The sequence below is a fragment of the Balaenoptera acutorostrata genome, chromosome 5, assembly GCF_949987535.1.
Source record: "Balaenoptera acutorostrata chromosome 5, mBalAcu1.1, whole genome shotgun sequence".
In the NCBI taxonomy this organism is placed as follows: Eukaryota; Metazoa; Chordata; class Mammalia; order Artiodactyla; family Balaenopteridae; genus Balaenoptera; species Balaenoptera acutorostrata.
Window position 1 is genome coordinate 73,489,676 of NC_080068.1, and position 21,247 is coordinate 73,510,922.

The following is a 21,247-nucleotide window of genomic DNA, read 5'->3' on the forward strand; positions in this document are numbered from 1 at the left end:
AGTATCTGTTATTGACTGGTTGGAAATTTGCCAAGTCAGACCATACTTGGTGAATCTATATTACTGACTCTATGTATAGCATTCATCACTTGGTGTAAAAGGACAGTCTATAAGGACATGGGTGGCTGGAGAAAGAGGGTAACTGATAGTCACACAGCACATCATCTTGTTCACTTGAATACAAAGGTCTTGTTGTGGTGAGGCTATCTTTGGTGAGAATCATAGATGGAATGAAAAATATGTCGACATTCTGTGTTTCTTCAGAGAGGTCTATTCAAATATCTCTTCCCCATTCTCTTGCCACCAATTTTCCAAGTGTGTCTCTTCCAAGTCTCTGACCTTTAGACACGAACTATAAATCAATGAAGATTCTACTTCTGACAATCTCTCATTAAAAAAAAAAAAGAATTCAACAAAACAGTTATACTACTCAAAGTTCTGCCTAATGGGAGTTTTCTTCACTTTATTCTGCAGGTCCTGGAGTAAGCTGAAGTTGTCTACTTTTGTCTACAGAATCATTTGTAAATAAGGCCTGATTTTTTTTTTCATCTTGTTAATTACTCATAGGATATTCCTAATGAGACTCTAGGTGAAGATTGAGAGAGATGGGCAAAGGAGCTGGAGTAAGGGCCATAGGCATTTTAGCTATTTGCTTGTGTGTCTCAGTCTATGCCTCACTCAAGTCTGATCGCTTATGTGCTGCTATCATTTGACTATGGACTTCTGCCCATGCCAACAATACCAGTTCATGAAAGGTAACTCAGGTTGTATGGTAACTTGGTGGCTCATGTGAAGTGTTCAGTCTCTACTAGAGACCTGTAGCAAGCCAGAATCTATTTCTTAAAAGGAGAATAATAATCTGAAGAGGATGGCACAGCTTTGCTCTAAAATTTTAAAAGTCTTCTTTGTGATTCATTAACAGGAGTCTGTTCATAAGTGCCACACAGCATCCCTATATGCTACAATCATTTCAAACATAATTGGATTAGTATTCTCTTTTGGCCCAAGTGGTAGAGGCTCTTATGCAGTAGTCTAAACCTATTGCAGAGGTTTTTTCTTTTTCTGAGTCCTAATAAAAATAATAAAAGCCCTCATAAAAAACAGACTTTAAGGTTACTCAGTAAATGGGTTGGAGTAATAAACCTAAATAAGGGGTATGTTGTTTCTACAATCCAAAGAGACATAATGCTCCTTCTTTAATGATAGGAAGGACCCGATGCATCAAATTTTCCTTCACCTTCACAGGAATATCTCCACGCCCAGGTCACTGAACCCCTAGTAATTTCATCAATGTGTAAACAAGGCCCTGAATTTTTGTGGAGTTCTTTTCCCACATTTTGGTAAGCGTGTGTCTTACCAAGGTGTCTAGAGTAGTTTCTTCTTCCTGTCCGCCAGATCCAATCAGAACAGTGTCGTCAACTTAATGGAAGAGCATGATGTCTTATATAATAAAAAGACAGTCAAGGTCCATTTAGACTAGACTATGTCACTGGCTGGATGTTTGATTTAGCCCTGAGGTAAGTCAGCAACAGTGTATCCTGACCCTCTCCTCTGAAAGTAAATGTCTAATGAGTTTCACCACTGAAATGTTTGCTACACATCAGGTATCAAGAGACTCTGGGAACTACAATAATAAAAACACATCTGGGATAACAGCTGCAATTGGAATCATTACCTAATTAAATTTTTGATAATCTACTCTTATTCTCTTATACCCATCTGCATTGTGTATAAGCCAAATAGACAAACTAAATGTATCTTTAGTAAGAAGTACCACTCCTTCATCTTTTATGTCCTTGGTGTGGCAGAGATGTAGCATTACATTTTGTTTATTATATTGGTACGTAAAGAGAGTCCTGGGGCTTTTCTTAGGTTTTTTCCCCACAGGTCAAAGAATTAATTTGGTATTCTACAAGTTGCTGAGTATGTCCCTCACAACTATGCATTGTATACCTGGGATAAAATCACATGATGGGTTCAGGTGCACGCAGGCCTACCTTGGAATCACCCCAAACCATAAATCATCTCATCTCTATAGATGTCTACTATGGCTACACTGGACCACAGTGGCATTTTGGATCTCCAGGAATTGCTGTAAATTAAAACCAGGGCATTATAATCTCAAAGAATCTGGTTATTCAGCTTCTACAGTCACTCTGATAAATGGTGGCAGGACTTCTTGGAGGAAGGATAGGACATAAATTTACAGAATAAATTTTTGTCTGTGTAGCTACAATCTTCCTTAAGCAAAACCCATCTCCCCTTCATTAAGAGGCTCTAGACTCAAGACTAGAAACTGGTTTGAGGGGCTTGAACTCTTTTGTGATAATTCAAATCACATCTTTCTTCACTAGACCTAATGCTTTTCTGACTATACACATCAGTAAGGTTCTGTAGGCTGATCATCTACTTCAGTTCCAAGGACACCATTATCATTTAATAAACACCAAAGATCTCTGCAGCTCAGACTATGCTGATTACTGTGCTGCCTCTGGTGTACATTTCTGTACCCATGCCCATCATTACTCTGGTGATTAAGTGCCGCCACTTGACCCCTGATATTCTAGGATTTTATCATGCCCATTGAATACAGAGAATCCCTGAGATCCCATTATCTCCATTGGATCTGGGAATCCAGTTTGATGGCAGCATTTCCCACTATCATCTCTGGCCTACAGACAATAGCCACCCAAGAGCTCTTCAAGGCTGCTGGAGGTTCCCTGATGAATACATTAAGGGAGTGTGCTTGGACAAATGTAGGGGCATAGATTGGAGTTGGTGAGCAGGACAAATCCATGCCAACATCTATTTATTCTTAAAACTTCGGATACCTACTTTTCAGTATCATGGATGTTTTAAGTTCATAACTTGTTACTTTTGGGTAAAGGATCAGTCAGCCATTAAAGCAAACTGCTAGAAATACTCTTGATTAAACATATTGAATCCAGAATCTTCGCTTAGTGGAATGTACCCATTTCAACGCATTTTGACCCACCCAGCATTATAATCCTTCTACCCTGATCCAATATACTTAGAATTTATTTTCATAAAGGCTCCCCAGATTTCTGTCAATAAGAACAATTCTTTTGGTGTTCATGGCACCTCCTTGTGGTCTAAAAGGAGACTTGAGGACTATAAATGTTTTTCTGGTACATACATGTTGTCACTGCATACTTTGTTGGACCAAGAGCTATTGTAAGACAAATTAGGGAGGAAATATGCAAGTAGAAGGACGTTCTCTCTCTGTGGAGCTTAAATGGCCATGGGAAACTATATTATTCTTTAGCTGCTAGTCAAAACCGTATAAATAGACATATTACAGGCTATTAACTAGATGAGTAGGGAGTTAGGTACTAGATAGGACCCATTCAAAGATGCCCTTGGGGCTGGGGCATTTCAATGCCAGTCCTGCTAGTGAGACTTTTTAAAAATAAAATATATTAGGCCATATACAAGGTGAATGAGTAATTGATATAAAGCTCCATCAAGATCTTTAAGGTTTTCATTAAATGTCAGGCTTTGATATATCTCCAAGTGCTGTACCTTTTCCTGTAAGTGTCTCATATTCTGAACAGGACTATATTCCTTGGAATCATGGCTGCTAAAGGGTCATTCTTCAAAAATTCTTTCCCACTTTTGACATTTTTATGGGATGGCCCTTTAAAGTAAAATATGGAAGGTTTTCATGACAGTGATGCCCTGGTATGTAGTCACTAAAATAACAGTGTTGGTTAACCTGAGGTGGGAAAAGGTGTCCTGGGCAGAAATATAAATTATCTTCTTTAAAGCAGAGATCATGACTCATCTGTCATCGTAAAGACAATATCATGTAGCAGCTCAAACATGGGCTCTGAACCCTGACTCCCTAGATTCAAATCCCAGCTCTGCCACTTACTTGCTGTGTGACCTGGGAAAGTTACTAAATCTACTAGATCAATTTCCTCATCTATAAAATAAAGGAATTATAATAGTAACTGTCTCACAGAATTGTTTTAGGCTTTTAATAAGTTAAGATATCCAAATCAATTAAGATATCCAATGTTTAGAAAACTATGAGGACTATAAAATGGTTAGTTCTTGATATTTTGTATTTCCCTGTCATACCTTCTTTAATTACTATAATTTTGTACTGATCATCAAAAAGTAATAACAGTCATATCAACAACTAATATTTCTATGTTGTTTGATAATTTACAAAGAGTTATAATAAGGTTATTGTATTTGATTTTCATACCTATTTTGATAGGGGTTGTCATCTCCATTTTGTAACTGAGAAATCTGAGGTTCAGAGAGATATGGTTTGCCAAAGGTCAGAAAAATAATTAGTGTAGACAGGATTTAAATTTATGTTAGTTGACTCTACATTCTTTACTTTTCCAAATATAATTTAATCATATACTTCCTGATGTTTACAAGTTTACCCACCTGATTCCAAATCTTTTCCATATATTGAGGGCTGTTATGTGCTAGGCATTTTTGTTTTATCTAATACTATTACATCAACTCTGCAAACTGTATATGCAATATATATATTGTATATATAGCTTAGGAAATGGACAAGATTACCCAATGTGAAAGTGGGGTGCAAAAAGAAAAGAAGTTGAACTCATATTTGAGGAACTTAAAAATGTTAGGGTCTGGTAGAACAAGCATGCAAAGGAGTCTAAAAAGAGTTAGCAAAAGGTTCATAAGAAAAACCAGGAAAGCATGGTATCATGATATTGAGTGTTTTGATAAAGAGAGTCAACTGGATCCAACACAGATGAAAGGTCATACAAGGTGATTATGGGAAACATCTACCGGATTTAGCAACCTGGAGCCATCAGTGTCATGGCACAGAGGCCAGACCCCTAAGTTTGGTGAGTGAATGGATGGTGATGAAATAGAGAAGAATGGCTATTAGTGGGAGTAAGGAATAGGCATAAAAGACAGAGGGGGTAATAAGGTTAATGTAGTATATGTGTAAAGTTTAATGTTATACATGAACATATTTGTATGTTGGAGAGGAAATCAGCTAGAAAAGAAAGCATGAAAGATACAAGAAAGAACAGAGATAACCAGTGGCAAAAGGTCAGATTCAGAAAGTACTATACAGAAACCAAAAAATGGGATGGACTTAGATGCTTTAGATCCATGGCTGCCTGCCGCCAATGATCAGTACTCCCTCTCTTTGCTGTACTCTAGAGGCCAGGTACAGGATTAAGGAGATTGAACAAAGAAAGGGTGTGTGTCTTCAGTTTTGTGAAATCTCTTTGAGCTGGCCCTCTCTTCTGTTTGATTTAAATAATAATCTTATTGCATAAATTAAAATGCTTGGGTTTGTTAATTTTTATCATGGCAATATGTACATAGGAAAAATAGTTAATTCCCATGGTGTGATAAGAAGGAGTAAGTCTAGCAACAAGGTCTGGATTTTGTCTAATTAGAGATGGGCACTTGGAATCTATGCTGTTGAAAGAGATCCCTTAATGGCTCCAGAAGTATATAAAAGGAATAAAGCTATGCATGTGTTTATTTATTTAATTATACACTGAATACTTATTCATTCTACAGATATTTATCGAGTACCTATTACTTGCTAGCCATTGCTTTGGACAAAAGGGGTGAGTGGATGAAAACAAATGAAATCCTTGACTTCACAAAGCTAAATTATAGGGACAGAAAGGTACTGACCAAATGTACACATAATATTAAATATAGATAAGCTATAATAACATTAAATATATACATAACAATACGCGGTTTGCTAAGTACTATAAATTTTTAATATATAAAATTTTAAAACACAGAACTGATAATTTGGGTAGAAATACAGATACTTTTAAAAAATGTGTTATGTTCTATGATACAAATATGAAATGGTTGCTTTAAGTGGAGAGAGTATTACATGCATCTATAATGTAGAACCATTAAGAATAATGCCTGGTGACACATAGTCAGAACTCAATAAATATTAACTATTATTATAGGACAGACTGTACCACAGACTAGCATGCAGTGAACAAGCAATAAAGGCTCCTTGGGGGAAAAAATGACACCTAAACTTAATCAGAAAGAATGAAGAGAGACAAGGCAGATGAAGAAGAGGGCAGGGCCTTCTAAACTGAAGGAATAGCATATTACAGGACAAAACAAACAAACACACAAAAGTATGATATTGAGTGATAAGTTTAGGAACCTACAATTGGGATTTTGACTGAAGTATAGAGTTTGTGGAGAATTAGAAAATGACTCCAAATGTCCTCTGGAGAAGCCGGGTTTCAGGACAATGTTGAGGGTGGGGTGAGAACATCAGTGTCTCCTAATCTTCTCCATTCTCCCTGTTAGACTGTACATTCTAGAAATTACTACTCTGTGCCAGATTCTGTAACCAAGCACTAGAGTGAATGAATTAGATTTGAAACCTACTCTCAACAAGTAAACAACAATGACAAATAACATTTTTTGAGTGATCTCTATTATCCATGTACTGTTTAAAGCAATCCCCATGTCTTCATTCATTTGATCTTTACAACAACTCAGTAAACTAAAAATTCTTATAACCTTTCTATAGATGAAGAAAGCAAGGCAAAAAGTGGTAAGTCTTGTTCACCATTGTATTCTCAGTGCCTGGTACAGTGTCTGACATCATAATTTATTCATAAATATTTGAATGAATACATTAATAATGGACAAGTGAATCATATTGAAATCTAGCTTTGCTAGGCCAGGGTTGCACATTCATAATCAGGTCACTGTCTCACTGGTCATTTTGTGGGACAATTATAAGACAATGGTTTTCAAATGTTTTGATGCATGAGAACCTCCAGAGGTTCTTGCTAAAGATTCTAATTCATTTGGTCTGGGGAGAAGCCCATGTCTTTGCATTTTTAATAGATACTCCAAGCATTTTATTCTAAGGTGATACTTGGATACATTTTGAAAAAAATGCTGTGAAATACGAGTTGATAATCATTACAACTAGGTATGAAATTAATGAATAATGGTTATGGCTCAGCCTGTCAAAGGAAGGAGAAGGGGTATGGTGACTTCAATGACAATATGAAGAAATCATCAGCTGCAATGGAATCATTCTACTGATCCTTTTCATCCATATTGCAGGGCTTCTCATTTTGGGCAGTATTGAGAGTTTGGACTTGATAATTCTTTGTTGTGGGATGGCTTTCTTTTGCATTTTAGAATGTGTAGCAGCAACTCTGGACTCTACTTACTAGATGCCAATAGCTCGTCCATCCTCCAAGTTGTGACAACTGAAAATATCTCCAGACATTGAAAAATGTCTCATGAGGTCAAATTGCCTAGAATTGGAAACCACTGCCATAGTGGAAGACAGAGAGCTGTCTCCAGACACTTTCCTACAGCAACTTCTGGCCTTCTAATCTAGATTTGTATACAGTATAAGACACCTGATCTGTTTCTCCATAAGTGTTCCTCTGTGAGACACTATGGCTTGTTTGATGAGCACAGTGTACTTTCTTGGCTTTTTTTCAGAGCTCACACTCTGTGTCATCCCCCCTCCCACCATACACACACACACACAACTGATTTAGTAAATCAAGTGAGACAGACTGTCAGCGTCAAGACATGGCTGATATACAAAATCATCATTCCTTCTTCAGGTTCCAGAGGGCTCAGATCCATTTAACATAGTTTACAGGGAATTATAGTTAACTACGACAGCAGAATAGGATCAGTTTCCCAGAAGACAAATATTATAAGAAGGAAAAATAAATCAAAGGAAGAGACACAGAAATAAAAAGTCAGATAAAATTTCTTGAAAGAAAGAATTTAAATAAGTTTGAACAATTTCAGTCCCAAATTGGCAAAAACATATATTTCAGAAAATACAGAAACTTTCCCAGTTTGGAAATTACTCCTGTCCTTTATTTTTACAAGAATAAACAGACAATGTGTAACTGCCTAAGGATATATCCTTCACCTTTTCTCTTCATTAATTTCTCTTAACAGTTCTCAGCATCTTTCAATTATGTATGAGAACAATAAGAGTAAAACCTTGTTAATTTTTGATGGGAGAACTATAAACTACTGTTGTATAAAAATATGCAGTATCATATTGCCACTGATTAGATGCAGAAAACTTACCTAATCTTAGCAAAATGCAAAGAGTACCTAGACGAGTATTTGTTATTCACTACATACGTCTAGTGAATTCATTCCTAGTTCACTGGCTAATCAGAAACGGTGATTTAGTGTGTGCACCCAGTGAAACAGTTAAATAGCTATGCAAAGCATATTCTTAATTGGCCAGAAAAAAAAACTATCCAGATTCATATTGAAATCAACTTTAAATTTATTCACTTCAAAATCTATTATAATGAAACTTTATTGTTATACAAATTATTTGGTATGAGCTACCTTGACTAACATACTTTGTGGAAGAGAATAATGCTTCCTAATTAACTGGTAGTAGAAGAAAAACAAGGAAGTCAATACCTATTTTCAGAGAAGACTAAAAAGATGGAGAATCAAAGAGAGGGGAGAAAAGCCCAGCACTGCACCATCTGTTATTCTGGGCAAGAAAATACCTGTAACCTTGTTACCTCCATCCAGTTCCTTTAAGTGATTTCAGATGGCAGGGTAGCAACAACTACTCATGCACAAACACTGTTACTTCTACCTTGAACTATTTCCTGGGAGACAAGTACTCTAAGGTAACTCGGTGGTAAATTGCAGTTCACCCCTGAATCTGGTCAATTCCAGGTGGTTGTGAGATGATTAATGACAGCCAAAGACCCCAACCCCAGGGCTTCGGTGGGAAGCAGCAATTTAGGAGGGCATAGAGGCGGAAGATGGCTGGGCAGAGCAAGCCTGTTTCCACCACCACCACCACTGTCTTAGCCTATACAGTTTGTTCGAGCTGCCAGAGGCTTTCTAGTTGCCATGGCAACTGTTGGGCTCTGCTGCAAACTCAAAGCATAGCCTCTGAAGTTAGGTACCAAACACTGGAGCTCAACAAACGCAAAGGGGAGAACAAGGATTACACATGTAATCGATCTCCAGCTCCTATGACTAAAATAACCTTTTTAAAATCGGATTTTTGTTTATGTTTTTGTAAAAGGAGATTATTCTTGTCTGGTATTGTTCATTAGTATCATCTTCTGGTGCCCAGAGAGAGGAGACTGCAAATCCTCTCTTATAAGACAGCGGAAGGGGGGTGGGTAGGAAACGTGATTACCAGGAATGCACCCAGCCCGCTCATTCATTCATTCAGTTATATATTTCAGCATCTCCCGAGAACATATTTGTGCTGGGCATCGTGCCAGGTGCTGGGTCTGCAAAGAGAAATGAGACACCGCTCCCTCTCCCCCCCACACAAAATTAACAATAATTAACAAAAATTAGCAGAACCTTCGCGAGCCTGGGGAAAACCAATTAGGCACGGCAAGCTCCCCACGGATGCCTCTTGGAAGACAGATTCAGAATACAAACACGGGAGAGGAAACAGATCCCCGAAATAGAGTCAGGCAGGAGGGAAGGCTAGAGGGAAGAGGGAAACCGTCTTTCCCTAGGGAGGGAAATCTGTCAGGGCCACTCAACTGTTTCTCTGAGGCTGCCAGGGAGAAGAGGTTTGTTTTTCTTTCAGAAAGACGGAGCCCTTTTCCCTACTGGGCTCGATTTCTAGTAGGGGAAGCCCCGCCCTTTTGGGCCGTTGATTGGCCCAACTTCTTTTCAGATAATTTATGCCAGCATCCTCTCGGAATGATTGGCTGCCTTGCTCAGTTCCCCTGGGAGTCGCATCCTACCTGGTTGGGAGGTGTACTGCCTTCCCACACTCTCCCTTCTGTACTCACCAGGCTGCAGCTAAGGTGGGAGAAAAAGTCCTGGCTTGGAGAACTGAGCGGAAAAAGCGATCCCAATGGGTTCTTGGAAAACTCTTCTCTTCACCCCTTTTCTTCTGTGGAGTCAAAGGAAGGGGTTGAAGTTGATGTTCCTGTTACTGACCCTGCACCTGGGAAACTGGTGAGTAAATTCAAGGACTCAAAACTATTCTTTGGTATCTACCCACTCCCCCCTCATTTCTCTTTTCTTTAAAAAATCATTCTAGGTTAAATAATTTGCATTTCCCTGGGCACATGTGCAACATTTTGCCATCAGTTTATTTTTTGATTAGATCTACTCTTTTTCTGATAGAATGAAATTAGCCTATGTGTGAAGTATGGAGATAGCTCAGTTGTTTTTGACTTGAAGCACAGTGGAAACTAGTAAAGATTCAGTTACTGGAAGTGGGGAGGGGAGTAGAAATGTTTTCGCTACTACATTTAGTGAATGAATGCCACTGATGAACTTTCTGGATGATTCTGCATTTTAAAGACAAAGTTATTTTAGAAACTTGTTACAGAACATGGCATGTATGATGCTTTTTATACACTAATATTGCCTTTTCCCTTACCTTTTTGCTATTCTAAAAAAAAAAAATCAAAGTTTTACATCAAGAAAGATCATAAATATGGCTAAAAATCCATCAGGGTTGAAACTATGTTACATTTAAGTTAGAAGTAACCATGTATATTTTACTGAGCCGGCTTTGAATTTTTTTTTTAACTTGGCTGTGTACAAGTAAATAAATATTGTAAGGTGATGTGAATGTCCCGTGTGTGTATGTGTGTGTGTGTGTGTGTGTGTGTGTGTGTGTGTGTGACAGAGAGGGAGAGAGAGAGGGAGTGCTTAGAACTCAAGAGTAAAATGCAATCACTATAGAGATGGAAACATGCCTTTTTAAGTACTTGCATCACTGCTAAAATTTATTATTATGATGATTATTTTTAGCATATAGCTAGAGTGGATTTTTGCCATTACTAACAGATAGAACAACTGTATTTTCTCTCCAAAAATAGAGAATAAAGTATGCTAAGTAATATTAGACTTGCCAGAATATGTTTGACACCCAATGTTTTTTAAGTATTACAGTTTTAGTTTATTTACCCTTTTCCCTTAGAAACGTAAATGTTCTGCATGAGCACAAACATTCTACTTGATTAATTATTTCTTATATTTAAGCGCATCGTAATGGTTTATTTCTTTGAATATATTATAAAATTATGGAAGATATTTTGGTGGGCCATGTATTAGTGCTCTCATGCATCTTCATAATATCGCAAATGAATCTGTGTTCTCGTAAGTAAAAACAGACTAACCCAGTGATTTTCTGAAATAACAACCTGTAAGCTGATTTATCACTGTAAGTGCAAGTTTCTCTTGCAATCTAATAGACAAGCTGCTTACTAAAGGGCGTACTGTCTACTTAAAGAAATGTTTGGTTTTAAATAATACATTTTCTTCTTGAGGATATTTACATTATGAGAATCATGATGGGTCTCAGACTCTCTTCAAGCTGCTCAGAATTAACAAGTTGTGTGGTGTAGTGGACAGAGATGGGCTCTGGCAGTCTGGAGACATGATTCTATGTGTCAAGGGTCCTTAACCTCTCTGAACACAGTTCCTTCATCTAGGAAATGAAGGGCAGTAGTAGATCATTTATGATTTCTTCCAGTTTTCATATTCAATATTTCTAAGATTTGAACGGAAACATAAAATAACTCAATAGCTGCGTCACTGGCTTTTCATAGCAGTTTTCAAGAGAGAAATTCTAATTGGAAATGCCGTGTACTTTTTTTTGTCATATGTATGAGTGAGAGAGAGAGAGATGCATTATGCAGCTAAAATAAATAAATCATTTTATCATAGTACTATAGAGAATATGGATTATTCTGGCCAGTGAAAAAATACATATTAAAAAATAAAGCTGTATGTTGCTGTTGTAATTAACTCTTAGGGCCTCAGTTATGAGAGTGTATGTCTTCACTTTTCAAAGTAGCTACAGTTGTGATGAACTTTTTATCCTTTTAATATTTAGTTGAAGATAATTGATGTCAACATGTATAAACCATTTACATTCAAAATTTCTTCTTCCTTTCTTCTCCTTTTGAGGGACCTTTCTAAAACTAATCACAGATGGTTCTATTTGTAAGAATTTTGATGTCTGATGCCAGTTTCTAAATTAAATTTTCAAAGTCACCTATTTGGGGATTTACCAAATTGGAAGCTATTATTTTTTGTATCTAATCAAAGACAGTAGCTTGTTTACTCATTAGTTTTCATCAAGAGCATAAAGGAGAGGCACTATATTGATTTTTACATTGCTGAACTATGAAAACCAATCCTGTTGTTGTAACTAAAAGCTGTAGTCATGGTTCCTATGTTTCATTCTCTGTGAGGCTCTATGGCATCTTGGCAAGTTGGTTAAGATCTCTCAAGCTTGATTTGACTTATTTGAAAAATAATGTTTTGAATTTAATGTTGAAAAAAATATAATTATAATCAGACTTTTGAAAAGAATTGAAAAAGTGCTTTGAGATTTTACATAGTCTAAAATGTAATTTACGGTAAGCTTTGACTAAGAAGTTGTATGTTGAGAGAGCTAAAGGGAGATAACTCATTTTTATTTCTAAAAACAATCTCGAGTCAATAATCATACAATTTAGCAGTCAGTTGTGCAAATGACAATATTCAAGTATAATTACATTATAAAATATATTATTTTAAAATAATTTCAGTAATATATTTTGTGGAGATGGTAATGCATGATTTTTCTTTAGGCATTCAGAGCTTTGGCTTCATTTTCTAATAAAATATAGATGTAAACGAGTACAAAATGACTAATGAAGCTCCATGATAATTAAATATTCAAAGAAGAACTGAGAGACAAAATGATTTTGAAGTTAAAATGCAAATGCTATAATTGATAAATCCCCTGTGTATAGAGTCTTTTTGGTATACTTGTCTTCCTTTTTATCCCATTATATACTATGAGTCACATTTCTGGCTTATCAACAAAAGGAAATGCTTGATTTTTTCATCTTAAAAATGAAAGAGACAAATCTAGTATTTTATATTTATATATTTATATAAAGGTGATTAAAATTTGTCTAAGAAAATAATAATGAAGGTGGGGTCCCAAAGAAGAGGAGACAGGCAGAGTGAAAAACGGAAAAAAAGGGCTCTTGAGATATTGTCAAAATATGATGAAATGACTGCCACAGGCCTCAGGAGAATAATTCACATATATGCATGCTACCAACTGAGAATCCTGGACTTGACCATTAGATGTAAATTCTAGTTTCAGCTCCAGCACTTCCCACTAGGCTGATTTCAGGCAAATCTTTGAGGCAGAGAGTCCTCGTTTGTGAAAAGTAGAACTGACATCTACCTTTCCAGCTTGTTTCAAGACCAAGAGAGAAAATTTTTGCAAAGTACATGGCAGTTAAAGTTTTAACTGAAAAGTCATAACAACAGATATTCTTGGAATCACAGTAATTCTAGAATTTTTTATTCTAGTTAAATTTAAGTGCAGTAAACTCCTTGAATCGTTTGTGCATTATTAAATATCTTTTGGATTATGGGAGAGATCATTCAACGAATATTTATTGAATGCCTGCTATGTGCTCTACACAGTGCAACTTGCTGGGTTTACAGTGGTGAATAAACTAGACATGAGAACTAACCATATGGATAGTACTTGTGTCTAGTGTTCTACATGAGTACTACCATTATGCACACTGCTAAGGCTGAGGTTTATGGTATTAACCAAAGGAAAACATCTTGTAGTCAAAATAAGGAAATATATCTTCACAACTCCAAAGATAAACAGAGGAGTCTAAATTTTTAAGGTTAGTGGGTACTGATAGAAAAGATCATAATCAGGGAAAGAGAATTAGAACACCATGAGATTACTCATCTACAAGACCAGAAAACCATGGAGGAAATGTCTCCAAAATTCTAAAGATAAATGTTCAACCTGGAAGGTTATACTTAGCCGAACTACCAATCAAAAATGAAGGGAAAATAAAGCCTAGATACTGTTATTCTCCCCATTTCACAGATGGAAAAACCAGGGCACAGCAATTTTTACGAACTCACTAAAGATCATCTTGCTGATAATGCTGAATCCAAGACTCAGATCCCATGTGCTCTATGCCCAGAGCCTGCATTTTTAATCACCTTTCCTCTAAGATTAAAAATGCCATATAAATCAAAGCAATTAACATAACTGTGGATGAGGGGGTTGGAAAGTAAGGGAGGGAGGGATAAAAGGAAGAAAGGAAAGAGAAGGAAAAAAGGAAAGGAAAGGAAAGGGGAAAGGAAGAGAGGAGAGGAGAGGAGAGGAGAGAAGAGGAGAGACAGTAAAACTGACAGAAGCACAGTAAGTTACAGTCTGCTGTGTATTTATCACATAATCTAGAATATTATATGTAGCGCTGGATTAATTATTTTAGGAAAACCTTAAATGAACTGGAGTTCTTGATCTAGAAAAAACACCACTGGATAGACAGTTAAAAGCAAGAATTTTGAATTCAGGTAAATTTTGTTGAGGAATCATATATTCTTAAGGATGCTAGAGAAAATCATTGTTGAATTTGTGTATAGATGTTATAGACAAACCATAAACAAGTAGTGAAAGCTATGTGAAGCCAGATTTTCATCAATACAAAAGCACTCTAACAAAATAATGGATGTCTTGTCACTAAACTTCAAGCAGAAGCTTGTTAGAGTTCTTGTACTCTGTGAGAGCCAGATGAAATTTATGTTTTTTTCTACTTTTAAATATCTCAGAATCTAATTCTATCTGTACTAAAATGGTTTAACCAACTGAAGCCCCATGTTTCAGGAAATATTCTTAGCTATTAATTCATTCAATAAACAGTTATTAAGCATTAGCATTCATTCAACAAATATTTACTCAGTGCCTACCATGTATTAAGCAGAGGTCTGGAAACTGGAGATATAGTGGTAAGCAAGACATAATCTTTGCCCTACTAGTGTTTGTATAGTGTATACAGGACATATATACGTGCTGGACAAAGAAGGCAGAGCCCCTGACCCCAGTGAACTTAAAGTCTAGTAGTTAATGTTGAGACGGTCTATCAATATAAACAAAAGACAATAAAATGCTATAACAGCTACTTGCAATTCTAGATGAGCTATAGTGGGGACACTAAGGAGACTGGCATCAATTGTAACTCTGGGAAAAGACTGAATGCTCTTAGCTGTCATAGGCATAAGTTCAGGTCAGTGTTAGTGAAAAATATACACAGGAAGATAACACTACTATTCTGTGGCCAGAGTTATGGTCTCACGGTTTGGTGGGCCTTTTGAAAACTATATTCCTAGGATATCCTTTACTTTGGTCATCTAACATATGACATTAAGATAGCAACGTCCTATTAAAGCCTATATAACTTAGTTTAGTAGTAAATTTTTGAACTGTAGGAATTCTTTCCTTACAAATACAATTCATTTAGAGATTTAACATTTCTCCCTATTTTTAGACAAATATATTGAGTGACAAATATTTTGAGTAACACAGTGGTAGAGACTGTGCTAAATATTAGGGATATAGAAAGGAAGTTAACATAGACCCTGCACTCCAACCTGTAGGTAGATGAGCATATCAGAAGATCTATGATTAGAGTATAGTGGGTTAAATATGAAAATTTTAATATTGTTGTGATCAGGGTGTGATTTGGTTCTCCACATAGCTGTAGGGCTGCTAGAATCAAGGGTTCTGGAAAACAAGTTAATCTTTGGGTAGATTGCTAGGACCATGACTTGTGGTTGCAGAATTTGTGATCCGTTTCAATATAGGCAGGTCATTTACCTCTCAGTCAGCCTAGGTGTGTACCACTATTAGAATAATTTTCCAACACATGCAGTAGAGTGTTTTGAGCAGGGATTACTTTTCTACTAAATAGCCACATTGACTAGAACAACGTAGCCCTATTGGTTGGATTAAATTTAAGTTTTAATCAGACATCTGTGTTCTATAAACTAATTTGTTACTCTGTGCAGGTGTCTTATGAGTGTATATTTGTTTCTCTCATTTCCTTAGTAACAATTCTTTCTGAAAAACCTGCAAATTATCATAACTGGAGTTGACTAGAAAGAGTGTTTTGTTGTTTCTGTTCTACTCACTTGTATTCTCTCCCTTTTGAAGTGAAAGTTCTGAGAGGATACTTATGTCAATGAAACTATTTTACCTCTCACTTTATGGTCCCAAGACTTAGGGAAAAGGTATATCTTTTTGCATTCAAAAGAACAGACTCCCATTTCTTTCTTCCATTTAATTTTAAGATCTTTTCATATCGTTTATAATTTAATAAGTGTCAATATTTGCCTTAATTCTGCAAAAATTTTAGCAGCCTGATAGAATTTATCTGATGCATAAGTGCATCAAAGGCTTAGAGAATGTGAATGTCATGAAGTGTTATATGTTTCTAAGTCTAATTTATGTTCCGTTATGTTCTATGAATATAAAGTGGAACAATGGAAAATTTGGTGTTCATTTTAATATACTTTCAATCCAGCGGTAATTTTTTAATGGACTGTGAAGAAAATTATGGTTTCTTTCCCTTCCTCCAAAAAATATTCACATGGAAACAGTCTCAAAAGAACATTTATAATCTCTGTGTATTCATCATCCCCCTAAAGACTATTCTTTGGAAGCACGGTTCCCAATTTTCTAAACTCTGTTTTAACAAAATAACGTTGGCCTGCCAAAAAAGCAAATAAAAAAATCCAAAAACTGGCAAAATATATTGTTTTATTATTAGTACTAGTTGTTATTTTAAGGATCAATCACTAAACTATGAGCAAAGATGTTACAAAAAATAATCTGCTATATTTTATATTTTTCTGTTTTTGTTTTCTTTCTAAAAATATGTCACTATACTAATTTTTAAAAATCGATTCTGATATCAGTCTGTCCCTTTTCTCATTAACTAATATAACCCTACACTCCTATATCCTATCTAACCAGATCAAACTATGTTCTACTAGATTTAGGAATTGGCCATACCCCTTTTGAAACTAACAGTGAAGATCTCTGTGCCCAAAGTAATCTCTATTGCCATTAATTTCCTAACATTAGTGTAATTTTAAAGATGCTATGTATTCTACCTTACCAAGGAAGCTACATAAAAATCACAGTGGATGAAGATGTCACATTTTATTTTTTCTCTGAGACTAATATTCCACATCTCAAACTGTAGAATCAATATATAATCCAATTTCTGTTCTATTCTGTGGACATAAAATATTTTAAATTTTAAGTTTTTTACCACAAATAGTTTAGACCTTATTTTTCTTTACTTGTTTTCTTAAACAAACAATTTAAGTAATCTCTAAGTGATATACATATATATGTTGTTGAAATATATGGGAAAAACAAAACTTTTTCCCCTAATGTCATAATCGTTTTGATCATATAATGTAAATAATAATGGAGTAATACTTAGTCCATTCTACTCCTCAAAATTACTTAGCAATTTGGAGCCTATACTTCCAGATTTTTCCATAAGTTTAAACAAATATGTATATACACATGTGTGTACATTTTTTATACAAATGAAATCTAACACTTGTTTTTGTCACACAGCTAATATCAAAGATATTTTTCTAGATTTGTACACATACTTAGTTGTACCTCCTTTTTAATGATGATATGGCATTCTATATTAAGGAAGTATTATAATTTATTAAATTAGTCTATTACAGATTCTCTGTCTTTTTTTGTTTATTATGAATATTGTTACTGTGTATATATATACATATGTACATGCTTTTAATTTCAATATTTCATCAATGTTGCCAAATTACTCAATTTATTCTATTAGAGCAATTTATTCTATTAATGGTTATAAAAATGTCATTTATCTATATTATCAATAGTACTGAATGTAATGAATCTTTTAATATTTTGCCAATGTAATGGCTAAAATTTGTCACATTTTAAAGTTATTTTCCCTTGCTACCAGTAAACGTTAGCACGGTTTGTTATTTTTATTAGTCTTTTTTTCCCTCTGAAATTTCTGTATACCAGTTACATTGTAAATATCTTTGTCTCAATCTATCCTTTGTCTCCAGTCTTTGTCTAAACTGTCTTATGTCCTCCATGAGTTATTTTTCCTTTTTTTTGTCATTTTTTTTTCCTTTCCTGGTTTGGTTACGTGTTGCATAGAAAGACCTCCTCATCTCAAAAGTTAAAAAACGTTTTCAATATTTTCTTTAATAGTTTTATACTTTATTATATTTTGATCTTTAATATATCTGCAATTTATTGTCTAAGTAGTAATCTAATTTATTTTTTCTAAATGGCTTGATAAACCTTTCAATCTAATTTACTGAATAATTCATCCTTTCATTTCTAAACTGACTAGTCACGTTTGTTGTATACTGAATTTCTAGACACTTGGGATCTGAATTTGAAGGTTTGATTTTGTTTTCACTGATTTCTTTATGTGTTATCACAATATGGTTTTGATTACAGTGACTTTATTTTGTTTTCTTTTTATTCTGGCAGGGCAAATTTCATCTAACAATCTATTTTTCAATAATTTCTTGTAATTATTATATTGATTCTTCTACTTAATTACAGTATAATGATTTTAATCTGTTACATAGGAACTGTGGATTTTAATTAAAACTTTATTAAATTTAGAAACTAATTTGAGAATTATGTATTAATAATATTGTTTTATAGCCAAAATATTTATTTGCCTTTATTTTGTTCTATTCTTATATTCTTTAATTGGTGTTTTAGTTTCTTCACATAAGACAGATCTTCCCTGCTATATTTTTTGTAATTGTTTTATAGATTGTATTGTCATTGTGAAAGAAATCAGTTTTTTTTTTTTAAGTTTATGATGGATGAGTGCTAGAATCAGAAAGCTACTGCTACTATGTTTTAAAATTTATATTAGGTTAACTACAATCAATTCTCTGATTAAGACCAATAATTACAGTTTTTAGTTGTTTATTTTCTTTATTCACTGTAATTTTACCTGTAAACAGCAAGATGATTTCTAATATTCGGTCCATTTATTCATTTACTTAGTGAATTTTTTTTTTATTTTATACCTACTATATGTCAGGCTAAGTGCGAATGGTATCACATTGAAAACCTTAACCCTGGCTTTCAAGGAGCTTACAGAGGGTCATAAATAAATAAAGTAAATAGCTAATTAAGATGCAGTGTGATCAATTTTATGGTAAAGTTAAGCACTGGACAGACTGGAACACACTTATTTAATATTCTAGGCATGCTTCCCTTCCCCCTCCTCAAATTTTCAAAGCATTCCTCTCTGTGCCTCATGTGATGGGTCCCAAATTCTTTTGTGTTAAGAGGATAATCACAGAATTGAGTGGACTATCACTTCACCTCTCTAAAACTCTGGAAGTTCAAATCTGTAACTCTATTATCTATCATCTTTTACTTGTTTCGCTTCCCTACCAACTTTTATGAGCAATAAAAATGATTCAGCATTACTACCCTAAAAAGAGCTTTGTACAAAAGAATTAAGCAAGTAGAATATAAAGGCAAAAAGAAAATAAGAAAGTTTTTTAATTTTAACTTTTATTTTCTTTGACTTTCAGATCTAAATTCAGTGCCTATACATACTCTTTAAAAGTTAGCTCCTGTAGGCTTTGACATTAAAATATAGTCTACTCAGAAACATTAGAACAGGTATGTTTCTTCCCTGGAACTTGTCATTTGACTTATAGAAATGTATCTGATGTTCATAAACAAACACTAATTTGTCATGAGCAACAGATCACAGATGAGGCCTTGTTTGGAGCTTCAGCTGCACTTTTTTTTTTAAATAACCCATTTTATTTATCCATTCCACTACTGATGCATATTTGGATTTTTTTTCTGAATTGATGGTACATCCACTAATGCTTCTCTGAACATTGTGGAACAAGCGTTTTGGTGAACATACTATGCAACTGTGTTGAGTATGCACCTGGGGGTGCAATTACTGGGTCATAGAGTGTGTGCACGTCCATCTTTAGGAGATAACACCAAGGAGTTTTCTAAGTGGTTTTAACAGTTTGCCCTCACAGTCCTGTACAAGAGTTCCAGTTGCTCCACAACCTCATCAACACTTGGTGTTGTCAAGGTTTTTTATTTTAACCATTGTGGTTTATGTATAGTGGTATCTCGTGTTTTTAATTTATGTTTTCCTCATGAGTAATGATGTGGAGTGTCTGTTCATGTACTCATTCTCATTTGGTTATCTTTGTGAAATGCCTAATCAAATCTCTGCCCATTTTTTTTTTTTCTGATGGATCATCCATCTTTTTCTAAATAATTTATGGGAGTTTGTTACAATCTTAGAGATGAGTCTTTTTTTTTTAAGTTTTGCTATATGATTTAATATTATTTATTGCCTTGTCCTAAACAGCTTGAAATTCAATTTTGTAATCATAGCATCAGCAATATGTATTGTATTTTTTTTTACATCTTTATTGGAGTATAATTGGTTTACAATGTTGTGTTAGTTTCTGCTGTATAACAAAGTGAATCAGCTATACATATATCCCCATATCCCCTCCCTTTTGCTTCTCCCTCCCACGCTCCCTATCCCACCCCTCTAGGTGGTCACAAAGCACCGAGCTGATCTCCCTGTGCTATGTAGCTGCTTCCCACTAGCTATCGGTTTTACATTTGGTAGTGTATATATGTCCATGCCACTCTCTCACGTTGTCCCAGCTTCCCCTTCCCCTTCCCGGTGTCCTCAAGTCCATTTTCTACGTCTGCATCTTTATTCCTGTCCTGCCCCTAGGTTCTTCAGAACCTTTTTTTTTTTTTAGATTCCATATACATGTGTTAGGATACGGTATTTGTTTTTCTTTTTTTTTTTTTTTAACATCTTTATTGGAGTATAATTGCTTTACAATGGTGTGTTAGTTTCTGCTTTGTAACAAAGTGAATCAGTTATACATATACATATGTTCCCATATCTCTTCCCTCTTGCATCTCCCTCCCTCCCACCCTCCCCATCCCACCCCTCCAGGTGGTCACAAAGCACCGAGCTGATCTCCCTGTGCTATGCGGCTGCTTCCCACTAGTTATCTATTTTACATTTGGTAGTGTATATATGTCCATGCCACTCTCTGACTTTGTCCCAGCTTACCCCTCCCCCTCCCCATATCCTCAAGTCCATTCTCTAGTAGGTCTGAGTCTTTATTCCCGTCTTGCCACTAGGTTCTTCATGACCTTTTTTTTTTTCCCCTTAGATTCCATATATATGTGTTAGCATACTGTATTGGTTTTTCTCTTTCTGACTTACTTCACTCTGTATGACAGACTCTAGGTCTATCCACCTCACTACAAATAACTCAATTTCGTTTCTTTTTATGGCTGAGTAATATTCCATTATATATATAT

General features: G+C 35.2%; 1 protein-coding gene across 1 annotated transcript in view; it reads left to right on the forward strand.

Annotated features, from left to right (window-relative positions):
- Window positions 1-9,765: 9,765 nt before the first annotated feature.
- GABRG1 (gamma-aminobutyric acid type A receptor subunit gamma1) overlaps window positions 9,766-21,247 on the forward strand; it is a 62,829-nt gene continuing 51,347 nt past the window's right edge. Inside the window, exon 1 of the mRNA XM_007180742.1 lies at window positions 9,766-9,981. Coding sequence (XP_007180804.1) covers window positions 9,878-9,981 — 104 coding nt within the window. The 5' untranslated portion in view covers window positions 9,766-9,877. The remainder of the gene's footprint in view (window positions 9,982-21,247) is intronic.